This window comes from Pimephales promelas, chromosome 1, assembly GCF_988280905.1.
Source record: "Pimephales promelas chromosome 1, fPimPro1.hap1.1, whole genome shotgun sequence".
Taxonomy (NCBI): domain Eukaryota; kingdom Metazoa; phylum Chordata; class Actinopteri; order Cypriniformes; family Leuciscidae; genus Pimephales; species Pimephales promelas.
Window position 1 is genome coordinate 9,487,693 of NC_142769.1, and position 19,523 is coordinate 9,507,215.

The window sequence follows — 19,523 nt, forward strand, 5'->3', positions numbered from 1 at the left end:
GTGAGTGAACAAATCAGGTAACACGGTCGAAAACGCCCCTCTGTTTATGGCCTCGCCCACTGATCTGGTAACTGCTACTCTGTCCTGCAGAGCTGCATGACTGGAAATGAGGGCTTTCCCATTAAATGTTGTGATGTCACAAACCAACATAATCCCCCCTCCTCTTCCCTTTTGTAACTGAATGAGAGAGCGTGAGAACTGGGTCAATTGCGTGAGTTGGCAGCCCTAAAACCAATGTTACTCAAGTATGAAGCAGAAACAACACAACCTCCCCATTAGGTCTCAAATCCCTGATTATATATATACTGTTTACAGAAATCTCTGTCTTTGACCTATAAACCTTTTTCTAATGGAAAAAAAGACACATTTTATGGAGACTATACTACACTCACCTAAAGGATTATTAGGACTGTGTTTGAACCACTTTCACCTTCAGAACTGCCTTAAATTTTTGTAGCATTTATTCAACAAGGTGCTGAAAGCATTCTTTAGAAATGTTGGCCCATATTGATATAGGATAGCATCTTGCAGTTGATGGAGATTTGTGGGATCCACATCCAGGGCATGAAGCTCCCATTCCACCACATCCCAAAGATGCTCTATTGGGTTGAGATCTGGTGACTCTGGGGACCAGTTTAGTAAAGTGAACTCATTGTCATGTTCAAGAAATCAATTTGAAATGATTCAAGCTTTGTGACATGGTGCATTATCCTGCTGGAAGTAGCAATCAGAGGATGGGTACTTGGTGGCCATAAAGGGATGGACATGGACAGAAACAATGCTCAGGTAGGCTGTAGCATTTAAACAATGCCCAATTGGCACTAAGGGGGCTAAAGTGTGTCAAGAAAACATCCCCCACACCATTACACCACCACCACCAGCCTGCACAGTGGTAACAAGGCATGATGGATCCGTGTTCTCATTCTGTTTAGGCCAAATTCCAACTCTGAACTACCATCTGAATGTCTCAAAAGAAATCGAGACTCAGACCAGGCAACATTTTTCCAGTCTTCAACCGTCCAATTTTGGTGAGCTCTTGCAAATTGTTGCCTCTTTTAAGTGGTACTGGGGTCTTCTGTTGTAGCCCATCCGCCTCAAGTCTGCATACCTCGGTTTTAACGAGTGGTTATTTAAGTCAAAGTTGCTCTTCTATCAGCTTGAAACAGTCGGCCCATTCTGCTCTGACCTCTATCATCAACAAAGCATTTTCGCCCATAGGACTGCCGCATACTGGATGTTTTTCCCTTTTCACACCATTCTTTATAGAAATGGTTGAGCGTGACAATCCCAGTAACTGAGCAGATTGTGAAATACTCAGACCGGCCTGTCTGGCACCAACAACCATGCCACGCTCAAAATTGCTTAAATCACCTTTCTTTCCCATTCTGACGTTCAGTTTGGAGTTCAGGAGATTGTCTTGACCAGGACCACACCCCTAAATGCATTAAAGCAACTGCAATGTGATTGGTTGATAGATAATTGCATTAATGAGAAATTGATTAGGTGTTCCTATTAATCCTTTAGGTGAGTGTATATCTCACTATATCAAAAAACACATTTTTTGATGATAATATATTATGTAAGGGAGTTGTGTTGCCCAGCTACTGACCTTGTGGAACTAATATCATCTTTTTCAGACAAGCTGGAGGATCTGTGCATTTAGATCATTTTAAACTCGGTTTATGGAAAATTATCAAAATAGAAAGTCAGAAAAATAGTACTTTTAAGACTCTAACAGCTGTCTCTAAGACATTACACTCAAGTAGGGTTGCCAACCGTTCAGTATAATACGGAATCGTTCCGTATTTGACACATAAAAGTCTTGTTCCATATTGAACTGATACGGAATGCACTTTGTTCCGTATTTTTGGGAATCAGTTCAGTGGAAATCCATGACAGACACTTCTAATATATGTCAGATAGACTATGAATGAAAATTCGGGGACTTGGCGCCCCCTTGGCGGGCTCTGACATGCAATAACGTAGAGTTGTCTCATTGGTCGCAGGTCAGAGGCGCTCATGCCATTGGATGTGCAGTTGCCGCAGCACAGCCTATGAGTGAGCTAGACGGCATATAGATATATGCAGGTATATATATACACGACTGCATGTGCAGCTGCAAATGACATGTGTTTTACATATAGGCTTCAAAATATAGTTTTTTTTTGCACTTGAAAGAACATTCCAGAAGTCTAATTCTATTGAATAAGTTCGCACAAGGCTACATAAAACAGTTGTGTTTATTTTTCTTCAAACACAGTCTAAGTAAGCCGATGAGTTTTGAATGCTATAAGTTTTGTTGAAAATAAAATTAATTTAACTAAAAAAAAAAAAAAAACGTATGAATTTCAGGGGTTCCTTATTTCCAAATCAGAAAGTTGGCAACCCTACACTCAAGGGGACATCTTTGTACCATATTTAGCCCTAATGGGGACATATTAGTACCTAGATTTTGCACACGAAACCTAAATAGCAAATGTTCAGTGGATTAAATTAAAATGTCACCCCTCATTTCCAATATGGAGTAAATGTATAACGTGTGTAAGGTAAAATCAAAATAATGTAACTCACATTTCTAATTTTTTTAAGTGAAGATTCTCTAATTCACTTGACTGTGAAACGTGTTGAGTCTTATTTGCAATCTTTAGTGTTTAAATCATATTTTGGAATTCCATATTTTAGAAAATTTTGATGGTTTTAATTTTTTTTGTATATTTGGAGTGCTGTCAGTACAGACAAAAACGACAAAATCGGTGTTTCCTATACACCGTGTTATCCTCTTTTAAAAATGTGCACATTGTTTACTTCAATGGGGCAAGTTCTACTGCTTTTAGCCTCTTAACATCCTTGATTTGTCATTACGAGTAAACAGCCATGTGAGAGGTGTTATTAAGAGTGAGTGACCACAGTCAATCTGACTGCAGTAGATGTGAAATTTATTAATAAAAATGATGTTTACTTCCTGTTTTCGGTCGAAGTCCACAGTAGTCAAGTGTCGAGTTCGCGCACACGATCATTGATAACTAAGCAACAGTGGAGTCTCACTAATTGGAGTCTTGCTTATCTAATTAACTTTGCCTATCTAATTGTTCAATGATAAATTAATATGTAAGATTTTACTGAATAAATACTCTGTTTTCATTAGAGCTCATTTTGTTGCTCTCTGAGATATATGTTTCGGCTGTTAGAGAGACACCCTGGATTGCGATTTCAGACAAATATTTTTTTTTAAACTATACTTGACTATAATGTTATTGGTGAATTTCCACCACAATAACAGAAAAAAAAAATTAAACTTATCTCTGATTCCAATACTGTGGTGTTATCATCTGTCCATGAGAATATCCACCTGGCAAAGACTTCAAATGAACAAAATGTTTAGCATGCTCTATGAGTAATGCCAAGCATACCACATTAAATTGCAGAAACACTTCTTTCTTGACACTTCAGGCGAGGATTATGCTTATAGTATTCCAGTTTAGGCCAAGTTTCTGTCAGACAGTATATCAAAAGTATCAAATTCCATAGCAGAAGAAAATTGCTTCATGGGTGTTACCATGATACCTTGACTGAAACTTTTTGGAGAAGTGAGAGCAAAATGAGTGTCTTGGATGTTTCACTGTGTTAATACTTAATACAAATTAAATTTGCTTCAATCAACAAGGGTCTGTAAGAATTTCATTAAAAACACAAAAGACTACTGAAAATATATTTGATGCTATTTTCAAGGGGAAAAAAAGCCCTTTAAGAATTTTTTTAATACCGTTTTTGAACAGATTTCCCTCATTATATACTTGACTCTTTTGTATGTTCCCTTATTTACCCAAGACTAAAAAAAAAAAAAATTAATAATATTGAAAATTTAAGAGTTTATCATTTCCTTTAGAAATCTGTGTTTGAAACCGACAAACAAAACCACTGGTAGAGAAAACAAGCATTTGTGAAATTGAAATTCAGACAAATCCTTTTTCTTATTTAAATATAAAATCTTTGGACTATACACAACACAATTATGTAACTCCTACCCTTTTAATGCACAAAAAATGCAGTAAAACCCTCAAAAAACTACTTTTTTTATAGAGAATTTAAGTAGAATTAATCATTAAATATAGTGATCTAACACATGCATCATAATGGACAGTATAATTGCAATTGTAATGCACATCATTTTCTGTTCCACCTTAACTCGAGATTAATTACATGAATTTTGTTGGCACCTACTGGTTGAATCCCCAAACTGCCAATGCAAAGACTTTGTATAGACTTTGTGGCAACAATAGATGTGGTTCTCAGACATGATGCACAATTAACTTTTTTTTTCTCACAATAAAATTAAAATAAATTAAATGTAAAAAACACACTCTAAAAAATGCTGATTTGTTTCAACCCAAATTTGGGTAAAATATGGACAAACCCAAAAGTTAAAAATGCAATTAAAAAATGTACAGTTGAAAGTGAAAGTTGAAGTTGGGTTAAAATTTGAAATTACATTTTTAACCCAACATTTGGGTTTGTCCATATTTTATTTGGATTAAAACAATCTAGCATTGTTTAGAGTGCAAAAAAAATAAAAAAAAAAAAAACATGGCAAAATTAGGTTTTGTGTTATTTACAAGGACATTCCATATCTGTTAATATATGCACGGTCTAAATTCATCTGCCCACACATTACATATTGAGTATATTGCCACATTTGTTTTTACAGTTTTTATCATTACCACCTGCAAACAACACATATGAGTTTTAATATGCAAAAAAAAAAAAAAAAAAAAAAAAAAACTTCTTCTTTCAGAAAAACCATCACATTCCTCCTCCTATTCATGTTAATTGTAAGTCATTTCAAGAATTTATTTTCAGTTATTTTGAAGTTAATTTGATTATGCTTTTAGCTACTAATTAGTATTTTCAGGTGTAAATTGCTGTGTGTACATCTTAAACTCTGAGTCCCTTGTGGAATGCTTAATTTAACTGTGCATCAGTACATCACATGCCAAGTTTGTGTATTCATTGAATTTGCAACACAATTACAATTACAAAGCTACAGTACATTACAACCATATTTTCTATGTTGTGCACCATTTACCTAAAACTGAAAGCCTTTCATTGGAATATTGGTCATATCATATATATACAGTATATATATATATATATATATATATATATATATATATATATATATATATATATATATATATATATATATATATATATATTCTGGGCACAACTTAAACACCTAATATAAAAATACTGTATGGCAATAACACCAAAATCTGGTCTGTGGTCCAAATCTAGCCCACTGCAATCTGGACTTTTTGTTTTAGGAATGTTTAATTATCCAGATACAATAAAACTTACATTTAACTGTAACATTATATTTAATTGGTAAAAAATACAACTGTACCACAATTTATTGAGTCTGATTTATTAATCACAGGACATGCAAACAGGTGTACAGTATGTGCATACTGAAGTTTTTGGGAATATTCAAAACAAATGAAATGTTTACTATCATTGCACAGTATAATTGTTTTCTACATTGTCTAAAATTGGCCCCCTCAATCTTTTGATGCCTTATTGTCTTTTTTCACCTCACAATAGGGCTTTTCACACTTGAAATAGTTACGGATTCCTGGGTTCTCTTTCAAGGGAACTTTGATGCTGCATCATTGAAGTTATGGCAGAGGTTCTCAAAGTGTGGGGAGCGTTATTTAGGGTGTGACTACATCTATAAAATGGCACCTGAACACGCCGTCACTAGCTTCTTTGTCTTCAGAAGCTGCTTGTCTGTACTGTTTGTCAAAGGTGTCTGTCTCTGTGTGTTGTAGAGTAGAAGTTTTGATTCAAAAAATAAATAAGTTCAGGTCAGGAGATGTGTTCCATCATGCACTGCTATGTTTCGGGGGATGACGGGCACAAATTCTGTATTGAATGGGAATGGAGCAAGCAATGTCAGCTTTCGAGGGAGCGAACTATCCTCACTGCGAGAGATTTACAGTTGAGCATCTCCCGCCTTGCTCTCTTTAAGGATGAAGGGAGCTTGGCTTCAACGCCCCGAGGTTTGGGTCCAGCCTCTGCTGAGGCAGCGCGGCTACTTAACCTTTTCACCAGTGGTGTAACTTTGTTGTTATTATAAGTGGGTGGGACGGGTGTGTTTGTGCATGTGTCCAAGGGGGTAATCCATTGACCGGAAGTTGAAGCCTCACGGGTGCCACCATCTTGTAGCAGAACTTCACTTGTGTTAGCATTTCCATTGACTCCCATTCATTTTGGCGTCACTTTGACTTTACAGTCAAACTTTACAATAACTTTACATCTGAGGCGTTTGAAGACCCCATTTGTCCATTATTTATTTCTAAAGAAACACGACAATGTATAAAATGCTCCATTATCTTGTAGCTTATGTTATGGCCCCGAAGAAGCAGTTTTTTGTAAAAGTAGGCTAACAATTGTTCCTGTTCAAATCCTGTTCAAACCCGTTTATCAAAATTAACAAATCTTTTTTCGTGTCATTTGGTTCATTCAACGAAATGAACGAGTTGACTCGGGAAAAGATTTGTTCATTTTGATGAACGAGTTCGAACAGGAGAGTCACAAACGCACATCACAGAACAGAGCAAGGCGACCATTTGAGCTTATAAAACTTAAACTTTGTATTTTATTAAATCAGCGATCATTTCGCTTGATAAGACCCTTATTCATCGTCTGGAATCGTTTGAAGCCTTTTGAACAGTTTGCAGTTTGAAGTGCATTATTTGGAGAAAAATGCTTAATTTCTTTTCGACTGAAGAAAGAAAGAAATGGACATCTTGGATGATATGAAGGTGAGTAAATTATCATCAACAGTTTTTTGAAGAGTGAACTACTCCTTTAACCCAGGGTTAAAAGCAGGGTTTAGAATGACAATAACCCAGGGTAAAGCGCAGTGTGAAAAGCCCTTCTCATGTCACACATAATTTAATCTAATACCTGATTAAAGATCTCTTATTTCTGATGATTGAAAGTGAGCATCATTGCTTTTGGATTTCAATTAGCTTTTTCTTCTGGCTCTTTCTGCATTTCTGGGTTTTGTTTTTACCTCTTTTTCTCTTTTTTTGAAGTGTCCTTGCTCCTGATTTAGTTGCAGATCTTTGTTTGGACTTATTGACCATCGTCTTTTGAACCAAGAGTAATTTCCTTTCAGATGAGGTTGAAGGTGAGTGAGTGACACTTGCTTTTGATGTCCTGTGGATGCTTTGAAGAATAGTTCCCATTTTGAACTTTTGAGTTATCATTTGCTTCTCTTCAGATGCCTTCCTTTGGGGAGCGAGGGTAAATGTCAACAATGAGTTTGGCTGCACAGTTTTTCTTCCTTTTCGACGTCCAGCTGTTTGTAGATTCTTCCGTTTTTCAAATGGGTTCACCAACTTTTGACTTAGCTGAAATGTTCCCTCTTTTGCATAGTCAACTGGAGCGCAGTTTCTTTGATCTTTTGTCAGTCTAATCCGTTTAGATTTAGAGGTTCTTTGTTTGCTACTATATGACAATTTGATTGGTACTTCATTGCATGGAAGGTCAACGGTGCCACTTTTCTCATTACTTAGATTGGTGGAATTGTATGGTGTCGAATCTTTCAATACTGCCACAGGTGCGAGCTGGACCATTGTGCACCTGCAGTGAGAGATTGAAAATCAGTTCCACCAGCATAATGTTACTCTGGGCTAGAGTACAATACTAAACAAACTGCTGTCAACATTTTTGTCAAAAGTGATTCACTACAAAAAGTTAGGAAATGGAAAATGGCTGAGGAAACAAGACCTGGATTTTCAACCAGGGTTTCAAGCTGCGCTGTCAATTAGTGCAAGCATAACAGAAAAAAAAAACTTCTTTAACACATTAAACTTGGTGAATTACTCTAAAATTGTTTTAGAGAGGTATTATTTTTGATCTCAGATCAGATCATTCTCAGATCTGTGTTATTCAGGGAGTTCATAACTGCTTGTGAAAAGTAACCTCTGCATGGTACTTTGAGAGTGACTTTCTTCGCAGGACTCAACATGACTTGCTTGAGGTGAGCCATAGCCTTGAGTTGTTTTATTTTGTGCACTGCAACTTGAGACTTGACTCGATGACTTCTTTTCTTATGACTTCAATGTGGGTAACTTACTCCCACCTCTGGCACAATGCTATTACAGAGAAACTCATCCTAGAATATAAAACCATGATTATAAAGGATTGTCCAAACAAATATAAGTATATATTGGAGACAGTCTAGGACAATGAGTCCAGTAAACTTTGTAAATTGTTACAGGATTGACATTTAACACAGAAACTGCAATAACAGGCTGAAAATCTATTAAAGACTGTGAATGAGCATACTATAATGATGCCATACAAATTATGTCAATGTAGACAGCTGTGTGAATTATATAATTATATATACAATTACAGTATTTTTATCCATTCTGCATCTTTTTGCTTGCAAACAGAAGCATGAAGCAACATTTTTGAAATACATTATTTCATCTCTTGCACTCACATTCCAAACCAGTTGTACTGTGTGCATTGCCTCCTTTGAATCATCTCAAAGCAGCGGAGTTTTAGGACGTTGAAAAAACTGTAGCCCACCATGTTGGAGATGGTGTCATTACCATTGAGAAGGCATTGTTTAAATCTAACAGAGACAGGAAGATACAAGACAGATATACATATTTTTGCATGAAAATTTACATGAAATCTCTCTTTTGTGTCTCAGTGTCAGCTAACCCTTCCAATAAATACATGCTCAATGAATATTTAAGAATTTAGGATTTTTCTTTTATTTAAAGCAACTTTCAGAACGTACATTTTATCAGTATGCGTGTTCCCTTGGAATTGAACCAATGACTAAACCGGCAAACTAATTCACTCTAAAAAAAAAAAAACATTTTAAATAAATGCATGGTTCAAATTTATTAATTGAACTAAAATGTAATTTGATTGTATTGATTTTTAGATGAGTTATGTTGACAAATTGTTGATAACTACATCAATTTAATATTTTTTTTATTTTTTATTTAAACTGCAAAAAATGCAAGTCAACTTAATGCAACACAGAAATTGGTTTGTGGATTTTAAGTTTCCAGCATGCTTTGCATATGATAAGTAGAATAAATTATGAAATGTTGTGTTATTTTGTGTCGTGACCTGTTAGGTTAAAGGGATAGTTCACCTCTGTTCATCTTCGGAACACAAATGTAGATATTTTTTTATTAAATTTGAGAGCTGGATCACTTCCACATAGGCACCCTTAGGGATTGAAACTTGACGGCCCAGAAAGTCATTGAAGAAAATGTTTAAATATTCCATGTGACTAAAGTGGCTCAACTATAAGTTTATCAAGCGACGACAATACTTTTTGTGTGGGAAAAACAAACAATAATAATGACTTTATTCGACTATTCCTTTTCTTCCTTGTGGGCCTGAGACGAGAGTTCAAGAGATTTCCACGACGCATGCGCGGAAACTGAGAAGAGGACGTTCTTCTTCTACTACTTCTTGTTCAGTTCTCACGCATGCGTCGTGGAAATCTCTTGAAATCTCGTCTCAGGCCTTATAAACTTATAGTTGAGCCACTGTAGTCACATGGAATATTTAAACATTTTCTTCGAAGACTTTCTGGGCCGTCAAGTTTCAATCCCTTAGGAGCCTATGTAGCAGTGATCCACCTCTCAAATTTAAAGGGATACCAGTAGAATATCAGTAACCAAACAGTTTCTGGTCTCATTGACTTCAAGTCAATGAGAACAGAAACTGTCTGGTTACTGAAATTCTTCTAAACATCAGAAAATCGACTGAATGGATTTGAAAACGGTAAAACTCAACTGTTTAACTCTGGGGGAGTTGTAAAATGAGCCTATTTCCAAAAAAAGTGGAGTATCCTTTTAATAAGAAATATCTTCATTTGTATTCCGAAGATGAACAAAGGTCTTACGGGGTTGGTACAGCATGGGGGTGAGTAATTAATGACTTTTATTTAACTTAAAATGAGCGTTGTAGTTGTCATACTCCAAGAAGATGCCTGTGTTAATTTTTTGAGACAAAAACATTTTTTTGTGTGTGTTGCACATCAAAAGAAAAAGGTCTTTCTACATACTTTCTACATATTACAGGCTGTCCTGCTGAAGATATATATTCTTTATCTAATAAAACATGCAGTGTCCTAAAAAACTCATACAAGCCATATAAGGCTAACATACATGAGGTGAACAAACAGAAAGGATGAGTTATGACTCTAAAGAGTCTCCCCTGAGGATCTGAAAATGCCTCGTATCTGTGGAATGTGAAAGACCCCAGAGCTTATGTTCTCACCTGTGGTCACAGTCACAGTGGGAGACCGTGAAGAGGGTGGGATTGAAGACACCATAGTTCACAGAGAAAGAGCGTATGATGTGCTCACAGTGATCATGTTCTCGGCAACATCTATCCGCGTGCTCAAACATACCTGATAAGAGAAGAAAAATGTATAAATAATCAAATAACAAATATAGATTATTTACAAGATTATAAAATAATACTGTCCTCATTATTATGTAGATTATTATGTAGAATACAACTTGTAACGCAGGACACATTTCTGTTTTGCGTTGTGTTGCACGGTAACTCTTCCGTTCTTGACTGTCATGTATAACACCCTCTGTAATTATATTGATTTTTACTGACACACAACATAGCTAGTATTAACTGTAATAACCAGGTTATGTTGCAGGGACCTCCCATGTCTTTTAAAGGACATGCCATACATTCACAGATAGTCAGCCACAACCACCCATGACCCTGGTGTGAAAACTGCATTTTGATTCATCGCTCTCAGGAAAACTCCTTAATATGTAGTACCAAATAACAAAAATACAGTTTTTTTTCATGCCGATAACATTCATATGTATATACATATATATATATATAAAGCGAAAAGACTCGACAGCCTATCGGTTAATCTTCAACATGTTTGTTCTTAAACATTAATTTTGGATTGATCTATTTTTACACCGAAAAAAAAAATCATACCTGCTGTGACAGGTGTGATTTAGTTTACGGCATTTCTCGTTCATTTATATGGTATCAGCAAACAGTGATTGGGTGTTTCTCAAACGGAAATGCTACATCCTACGAAGACTGCATATCTCGGCTGCCACATCATCATCAAATGTCGCTGAAGGCCATCTCAATTTGAAGGATCCTTGGAAGGCAGCCTTCGTTTTACTTCCTTCATTAGTCCTGTAGGATGCGTCGGATGTATCCTTCGTTGACTTGAATCACCCACAATCCTTTGCACACATTTAATTGAAATAAAAATAACCGATGGAAAATGAGTCGGTACTGAGCTTGTCTGAGTTTATTATGAAATGAAACATGAAAGGACGTGAAAGCATAGATGTTATCTTTTGTTTTGCTGTAAATTAATAGCTAACATTAAAGGGATAGTTCACTTTGAAATTAATTTTTGATATGTTTTAGCTTACCTCAAGAGCATCCAAGGTGTAGGTGTCTTTGTTTCCACAGTATTTTCAATTTTGACATTTTTCGGTCAAACCGTTGTTGTCTGTCAGTCATATAATGCAGGTTTAGGGGGTCCACCTTAAAGAGCATGCACAAAATTAAACATGATTTAATGACTCGTAAATGTAAGTACACATTGATGGCCTAAGACATGAATCGAGCGGTTTGTGTGAGAAAACGAACAGTATTTATATAGTTTTTACCTCTTGTTAACAGCCGTCGAACTGATCTGAATCAGATGTCCAACTTAACAGAAATGAACCGTGTCCAACATTACGCCGGAAGTGATCTACGTCACGCATTGTTTACACAGAGATTTCGGAAGTTTTACCTTTTACTAAACATATTAAATACTGTTTACTGGTAAAAACTATATAAATACTGTTCGTTTTCTCACACAAACCGCTCGTTTCGTGTCTTAGGCCATCAGTGTGTATTTACATTCACAAGTTATTAAATCATGTTTAATTTTGACTTCTCTGTGCATGCTCTTTAAAGGGTTAGTTCACCCAAAAATGAAAATTCTGTCAGTATTTACTCACCCTCATGTTGTTCCAAACCTCTATGTGTTTATTTGTTCTGCTGAACAACACATAGGAAAATATTTGGAAGAATGTTTTAATCAAACAGATCTCAATCCCCATTGACTACCATAGTAGGAAAAAAATACATACTATGGTAGTCAATAGGGAATGAGATCTGTTTGATTAAAACATTTTTCCAAATATCTTCCTTTGTGTTCAGCAGAACAAATAAACACATAGAGGTTTGGAACAACATGAGGGTGAGTAAGTACTGACAGAATTTTCATTTTTGAGTGAACTAACCCTTTAAGGTGGACCCCCTAAACCTGCATTATATGACTGACAGACAACACCAGTTTGACTGAAAAATGTCAAAATTGAAAATACTGTGGAAACAAAGACACCTACATCTTGGATGCTCTTGAGGTAAGCTAAAACATACCAAAAATTAACTTCAAAGTGAACTATCCCTTTAACTGACAATAATGTAAGACACTGGGAGACCGCAGATGGCCGTCATGGCTGCATTAATAGAAAAGTATTTTTTCCAAAATTAAGTTTTAATAGTATTTTCGTGCATTGACCGTGGAGGTGGAAACATGTGTGACATAGCCATACACACTTACTAGACCGTCTCATTCTAACGTTTAATTGCTGAGGAGTCTATAAGCCTTAGAAGGACAGTACTAGGAAGTACGCAGTCTCGTAGGAGGCAGCCTTCCTTTTGAGAAACACCCTTAGACTGCCGTACAACTCTGAACGAAATTCAATGACATCAAGGCTGTAATATGATTGGTTATCAAGGCACACATGATCCAAGTTAGCCATTGCTTTTTCTCCAATGGTAGAGCCATGGACCCTCGTATCTCCCAATAATAAGGCTATTGCCGGGTCCCAGTTCGCCTACTTATACTACACCCTAAAAGTATGTACACTTTTAGTGAATAAAAAGTAAATACTTTTGAGTGTGTAGCAGAAGAGTATGCAAGCTTTGGGACATTCTACTTTGTCATTGAAAATTTTAATAAATAGATTTTCGTCAGGTTAGATATTGATAATTATTCACTCAAAGCCCTTTATCTAAACCTCTGTACTTAACCGATGGACTCTCACATCCATCATGTTTGTAGTTTTTTCAACACTTTTTATTTGTGTTTGTGGTTCTAATCGAATCCTTGTCCAACTCGCAATGGGTTGTGGGCAATATTAGCCTTTAGAGTGTGCATCGATGTGCACTTCGAATTCTAAACAGAAATAGTAGACCACCTGAGTATCTTTGGAATACTCAACATACAATGATTTGGGATACACTAATTCTATTTTCGAATAATATTTAGGATGGATAGTATTAGAATTGGGTTTCTTGTAATCCTGAAGACCTAGATTAGCTGGTCTAGCTGTGTTTAATTAAGGTTGGATCTGAACTCTGAAGAACAGTGTCCCTCCAGGAACTGAGTTTGACACCCCTGCTCTAAGGCCTTTGTACCTTTAATACATCTTAACTTAGTGTTACAGAATATTTCATACACTCAACAGCTCCAGCAGCATCATCATAAATTATTTCAATTAAATCAAAGATTTTGTGATTAATAAACTTCTGGATGCTAAATTTTGTACTTGTAATATGAACAACAAAATGAGTTCATTAGTAGGGGGAGACTGGGAGTGTTGTAACACAATTTAACATTGTCAGTTTGACAGGTCAGAAAACAGATGTGGTGATGGCATAAATATCATACACTCCCATCTCCTTTTTGAGTTCACAGGAGAAGTGGTACTGTATGTGACTGTGAGAAGCAGACCAAAAAAAGAAAAAAAAAAGAAAGGAAAGAAAGAAATTAACTTTTTTGTCAAGACATTGATACAATTATTTTTCATAACCTAAACTATCCATTTCTGTAGTTTAATTTGATGTTTTGCATTCATGCTAACTTCAAACCCACATGTTACAACAGTTATATCATGTCATAGCTGTTTGGGCTAGGGATAGGTCCTAGTCACATGAGTTTTTTGTTGCGCATCAAGGGATATTTATATGTTAAATATGTTTCCGATGTAGTTTTCATTGTATGCCTCAATTTAGCTCAGAAGTTTGTTGTACATATTTTTTTTAATTTATGCGCATCTTGGTGTTTCCATCCAGGGTTTTTTTTTTTTTTTTTTGTATGATATTTCAGTTTACATAAAAATAGATGTTACTGAATTTATGTGACAGGAATACAGTACACACACCGTAATAGTTGTTGTGCTAAAATTAAGTCCTAAAAGAAATACTTTTTTAAATTGTTTACTTTATTCAAAACTAAGTATTGTTCTTCAATAAATTTATACCATTGGATAGTATGGTTCTTATTACTAGTTTTTGTTAGTGAAAAAGCTAGTGTTACAACTCAACCCAGTAGTTTAAACGGGTTGTTACAACAGAACTATTTGATAACTCACATAATCTGTAATTGTGCAAGTCTAAGTAAGTTCAATTTGTTGTAGAAGAATGTGGCTACCGCCTATTAAAGTTTGAGAGACAAACTTTGTATAAGTGAACTGAACAACACTTTTAATATAGTAGCCTAACACAAAGTAGCCTACCCTTTTTTCTTAGTGTGACGAATATTTAATAATTCACAAAAGGTTGTGCAATAGAAAGGTTTTCGTTTGTGTGGCAATAAGCTACTATTTTTACGAGTGAATGAAGGCATAGGAACGTACAGTCTGGATGCAGACCTACCCAACTGTTCATAGTCATTGGCGTTTGTGCCTCGTCCACACCAAAGTGTTCCCGGTAAAACCCATGCGCGTTTATAGCGACGTTTTGCTCCTGAATCCGTCGTCTGGCCTTGGTTGACGTCTTCTTTTAGTAGAGTGAAATTTAAATATGAGTTCATTTCACACAGCCTGGCATCTTCCAATAGCGCACTTATGTTGAAGCTGAAAGGTAACTTTTCGGCGTTGTCATAAGCGCGCTCCTCACGGCAGAGTGATAAATAACGCGTAACCAGGGTCCTGTCGGTACTCCTGAAGCAATCTTCAACGCGTTTCTCTGATGTCCACTTGCTCCAGTAAAAGAGCGGAGGTGCTAAAGTGTCCAGTGAGTGAGTGAGAAAACTAACCTGATAACTCCCGTGTTCAGATTTGATGAGGAGGCAAAATGGTGCACGTTTCTCTGGTGATACAGCACTGCAACAGCAAACCACTACTAAAAACTTAACAAGAAATATACTTCCGATACGCGCACCTTGGGGATATGACATTATTGCTTAGATTTAGCTTAGTTCTATGCTTTGTTTAGAGCTAGAAAAGTCATAAATAGCCTATAGCTCGTATCGTTTTTCAATGGGTTTAATTGACGTTGATAGCAGAAAAAATGATGCTAAATGAAAAACAGTTAAACGCAGATAATCACCATCAGTCTGTTTCTGTCCACAATGAGGGCGCCGCATGTAGAAGAATTTGCTCTGTGAATGATCTGTAAAATGAAATTATTTTGCCGGTTCTTGACTGTCTGTTCACAGATCAGATGTCGAACTGAAATTTGAGTTATCTACAGGTTAAAACTTGTAACTAATGTGGAGCTGAAACGACACTAGTCACGTGACTCGAAAATCAACAGACCTGAGTTCAATCCAAGCAATAGAACAAGATTCCTTATTGAGACTTTGGCTTTTACATTGTTTTATTAATTTCTTGTTTTATTAATCAAGTAAACTATAGGCAACATTTTTATTTTAATTTAACATGAGGAACTAAAATAGGCCTACCTTAATACTAAATAAAAATTAATAAAATAGATATATCTAAAAATAAATATAAAAATGAAAAAATAAAATAAAAATGGAAAATATGAAAAAAAAACTTCTCAATGATGAGTGGGGACAAGACAGAGAGAGAGAATCCAGTAAGTGTATTAGACAAACACAAATGCAGAATAATCCAAGAACAACACTCTAAAAGATAGAGATGAAAAATAGATGGTGATTTTAACGGTAAAAGACTGTAAAAATGCTACAGTGAAAATCTGCTAATTGGTTAACAGAACCTTTCCTCACTTTATACAGTAAATAACTGTGATAGATCTAATAGTAAATTGCATGTAATTTTAGTGTAAAATACCATTAAATTTACAGTTTTCAAAGTGAAAATGAACAACTCATTGTATAATTTACAGTAAAAATCCGTAAATTGACATTTCCACATTTCCCTGCGTGACACATCGCATTTGATGTATTTTTGTTGAAACAACTTGTTTCTTCATAGTTTGCTGACAAATTAAAAGCCAGGACGAGGATTAACAGTGGTCCAGCTTTCGCTTCGCTCGCTGGCGTGATCTAAAAGAGGAAGGGTGCCCGACGACCGATGTTGACGCTTGCCTGCACACAAATGACGTTTCCAAGGTGACCCAGATAAATTCATAAAAGCAGTGTAGTATTTTCTGGTATTCCGGCCACAGCCGATGATGTCATGAGTGTAATAAAATGCCCACAGCCCAGTGTTCATTTCACAAACACATCCCGCCACAGTGCAGGGCTCACGCAAATAAAATCGACTCATGTCAAATGTAACGTTACAGCACGTCCCTAATACCATGATCCACCAAGCACACAACAGCTGCTTTTGTCAGACTGCTGCCTAGTGATCCACGTACATCCACAAATCCCTTACAGGGCCAACATCACTCTGAGCATCGGCATCATGCGAGGCTGAGGGCTCAGCAGATAAGGCAAGTAGGGATCAACCTGTGTGTAAGCGACTTCGGAACGTAGCTAGGTATCGGATGGAGAGTGACGCTGCAGTCACCAAGTCCGAGACAATGTGACATCATTCACTAGAATGAGCGTAGGTCTCCAAGGTGCTTTGCTGGGGCGAGAGCTGGTGGAAGGCCATGTCAAAGCACACCGGTCTCGCATCTCTCACGGAGGAGCTGAGCCAACACTATCTCACGACCAATTCGTACGAATTCGACGCATGATTAAAAAGTGGCTAATTCGTACTAATTCGTACGACCTCACTCGTACTAATTCGTGCGATTTGTCTAAACCCACGTGATGGTTAGGTTTAGGGGCGGGGTAAGGGGTAGGTCATTCGTACGAATTCATACGAATTGGCCAATTCGTAAAATATGTACGATTTAGCAAAATCGTATTAATTCGTACGAGTGAGGTCGTATGAATTGTTACGAATTAGCCACTTTGTAATCATTCGTCGAATTCGTACGACTTGGTCGTGAGATCGGGTTGGCTGAGCCATAAAGGGGGAGCGACGGAGTGACGGTCCGTCGCTCCAAGAGTGACTTGACTATATTTACTGCCCTAATTTCTGTAGGGCAGTAAATATAGTCAAGCAATGAAGAAGAAAGTATAATTTGCATGGTTTTATGTGATATGATAAGCAATTGTTATATTTAATCAGCATGATTTACTGCAATGCTTTTTTCCCTTAGTTGGTCAGAACAAAAGTGGATGTTACTTACTTGTTTAGGTGACATTTTCCAGTAAAAATTCTTATGGATGTACGTTGGTCATACATCCAAAAAGTAAAATCTGTGATTCTGAATGACAGTATCCACACCGGCGCAGTGACTGACAGCGGCACATTCTTCCGCGCCGTTCCGTGCCGAGGCACAACTCACATAAAGTTGATAATTCCGCGAATAACTGCAATTGCAGATTTCAAACAGAGATGGCTACAGAGGAAACTGCGGACTGCAGCTTTAAGGAGGCTTATGCAACAGGGTTAAAAAGGACCTTTGATTTAAAGTTTTGTGTGAATTCATTTGTGAGTGTCCTTTCACATCCGTTACACTTAGCTGAGTGAAACTGTTCTTAAGACAAACCAGCTAACAGGGGACATTCTCCAGAAGCTCCCATAACGTTCTGGCAAGCTGTCTTTAATGGCTCTTTCAGACTGCACGATTTTCAAAGTAGTCAGGTCACTGCTCTTTTCACACTGCATGACTATCTTGGCCAGCATTCAGTCGCTGCTGTGTTCACACTGGACGATGGATCGGCGACAGAAGGTTTCACACTGCATGACTTTAGAAAAATCGCCGACAGACTCTGTCTAGCACGCTGCACGCAAACTACATTTCACAACAAACACGCGTGAGATTTGAAAAGGAAACAACGCGCGACACCACACGTGCAAGACCGGAGTTCTCACGTGAGACTTTTTTTTCGACTCGGTTGTGGTACAGCTGGTGAAACAGACACGAGTGCTCCTGCCAAATTTCTACTAATTTTTCTTCCATTTATTGTGTCCAAATAGACCGAGAAGAAGCTTTTTTTGTTTTTTTAACAATGCCATATCATGTTGATATGTGATCTATAACTCCTCCCCGAACTCCCTGCTGCTCTGTATCTTGCTCTCTCACTGGCTGCCGGTGATCGCCGATGTAGTTTTCAGTCAAAACACTTTTCACACAGCAGGATTTTGAATCGCCGACAGGTCCAGATATTTAGCATGCCAAATATCTCACGGGCGTCGGCGACTCGTCGGTGATTCTCTCAGTTCGAGTCTTTGTTCATTCACACTGCGTGATTGTCACTCGCGTGAACGAGCGCCGATTTGCCTGTGATTTCGGGCATTTGTCGGCGATTTCTCAAAACCTGTCGGCGAGCCAAAATCGTGGCTAAAATCATGCAGTCTGAACTCGGCATAAGACGTTCTTCCAGTAACATTAATAGAACATTTGTTCAAAGTTTTGAACATTTTTTGAACATTTTTTTGAACATTTGTTCAAAGTTCTGGCCTTTATAACAACCTCAAAAACGTTAGCACATAATAGGCTACATCGTTCATGGAATGAAATGATTTTAAAAATGTTTGATTTTTTAAACGTTACTACTTTTTTGAATGTTCAGAGAACATTAGGCTACTCCATAATGTTTGCAAAATTGGAATATTCCCTTAAAGGGATAAGTTTTCCCAAAAACACAAAGTTCTATTAGAATTTACTCACCCTCAAGTTGTTCCAAACCTGTGCCAGTTTCTGTCTTCTGTTGAACAAGAAAGAACATATTTTGAAGAATGTCGGTAACCAAATAGTTTGTGGGGCACCATTGATGACTTCATGGTAGGCTATTTTTTTTATTTATTTATTTTTTCCATACTGTGGAAGTCAATGTTGCTTCACAACGGTTTAGTAAGTAAACATTCTTCAAAATATCTTCGTTTATGTTTAGAAGAAGAAATACAGGGTTTGGAACAACTTAGGGTAGGTAAATTATTGACAGAAAAAAAAGAAGACAGAATTATTTTTTTTAGGTGAACTCTCCTTTAACGTTCCCAATAACAATGGGAAAAATAACTTTTTAAAAAGTGATTTAAAACTTTCCAGAGAACATTCCGAAATAATGGTAGCGTATATCTTATTTGTGTTAGCTGGGATCTTTCTCTTCTAGTAGAGATCTTCATGCAAGCTTAGAAGCGTCTGCTGAAAGGAAAATCTGGAAAAGAGTATGTGGATTTTGATGCGTTTTCTGGTTTAGACCC

The 19,523-nt window shown here is 36.8% G+C and overlaps 1 protein-coding gene across 1 annotated transcript; it reads right to left on the minus strand.

Moving 5' to 3' along the window:
- Nucleotides 1-7,007: 7,007 nt before the first annotated feature.
- Nucleotides 7,008-15,620, minus strand: LOC120477934 (group 3 secretory phospholipase A2). The gene is made up of 4 exons (XM_089124774.1): nucleotides 14,764-15,620; nucleotides 10,327-10,459; nucleotides 8,516-8,650; nucleotides 7,008-7,647 (listed from the first exon to the last, which is right to left on the minus strand). Exons 1-4 carry the CDS (start codon nucleotides 15,284-15,286, stop codon nucleotides 7,008-7,010), a joined length of 1,431 nt encoding a protein of 476 aa, XP_088980900.1. The 5' UTR covers nucleotides 15,287-15,620.
- Between the last annotated feature and the right edge of the window lie 3,903 nt (nucleotides 15,621-19,523).

Coding starts and splice junctions, on each gene's coding strand:
- LOC120477934 (XM_089124774.1), bottom strand. CDS start 15,286: ATGTCATATCCCCAAGGTGCGCGTATCGGAAGTATATTTCTTGTTAAG. Junction 10,460..14,763: donor CAATGACTATGAACAGTTGG/GTAGGTCTGCAT, acceptor TTCTCTTATCAG/GTATGTTTGAGCACGCGGAT. Junction 8,651..10,326: donor CACTGTGACTGTGACCACAG/GTGAGAACATAA, acceptor TGTCTCTGTTAG/ATTTAAACAATGCCTTCTCA.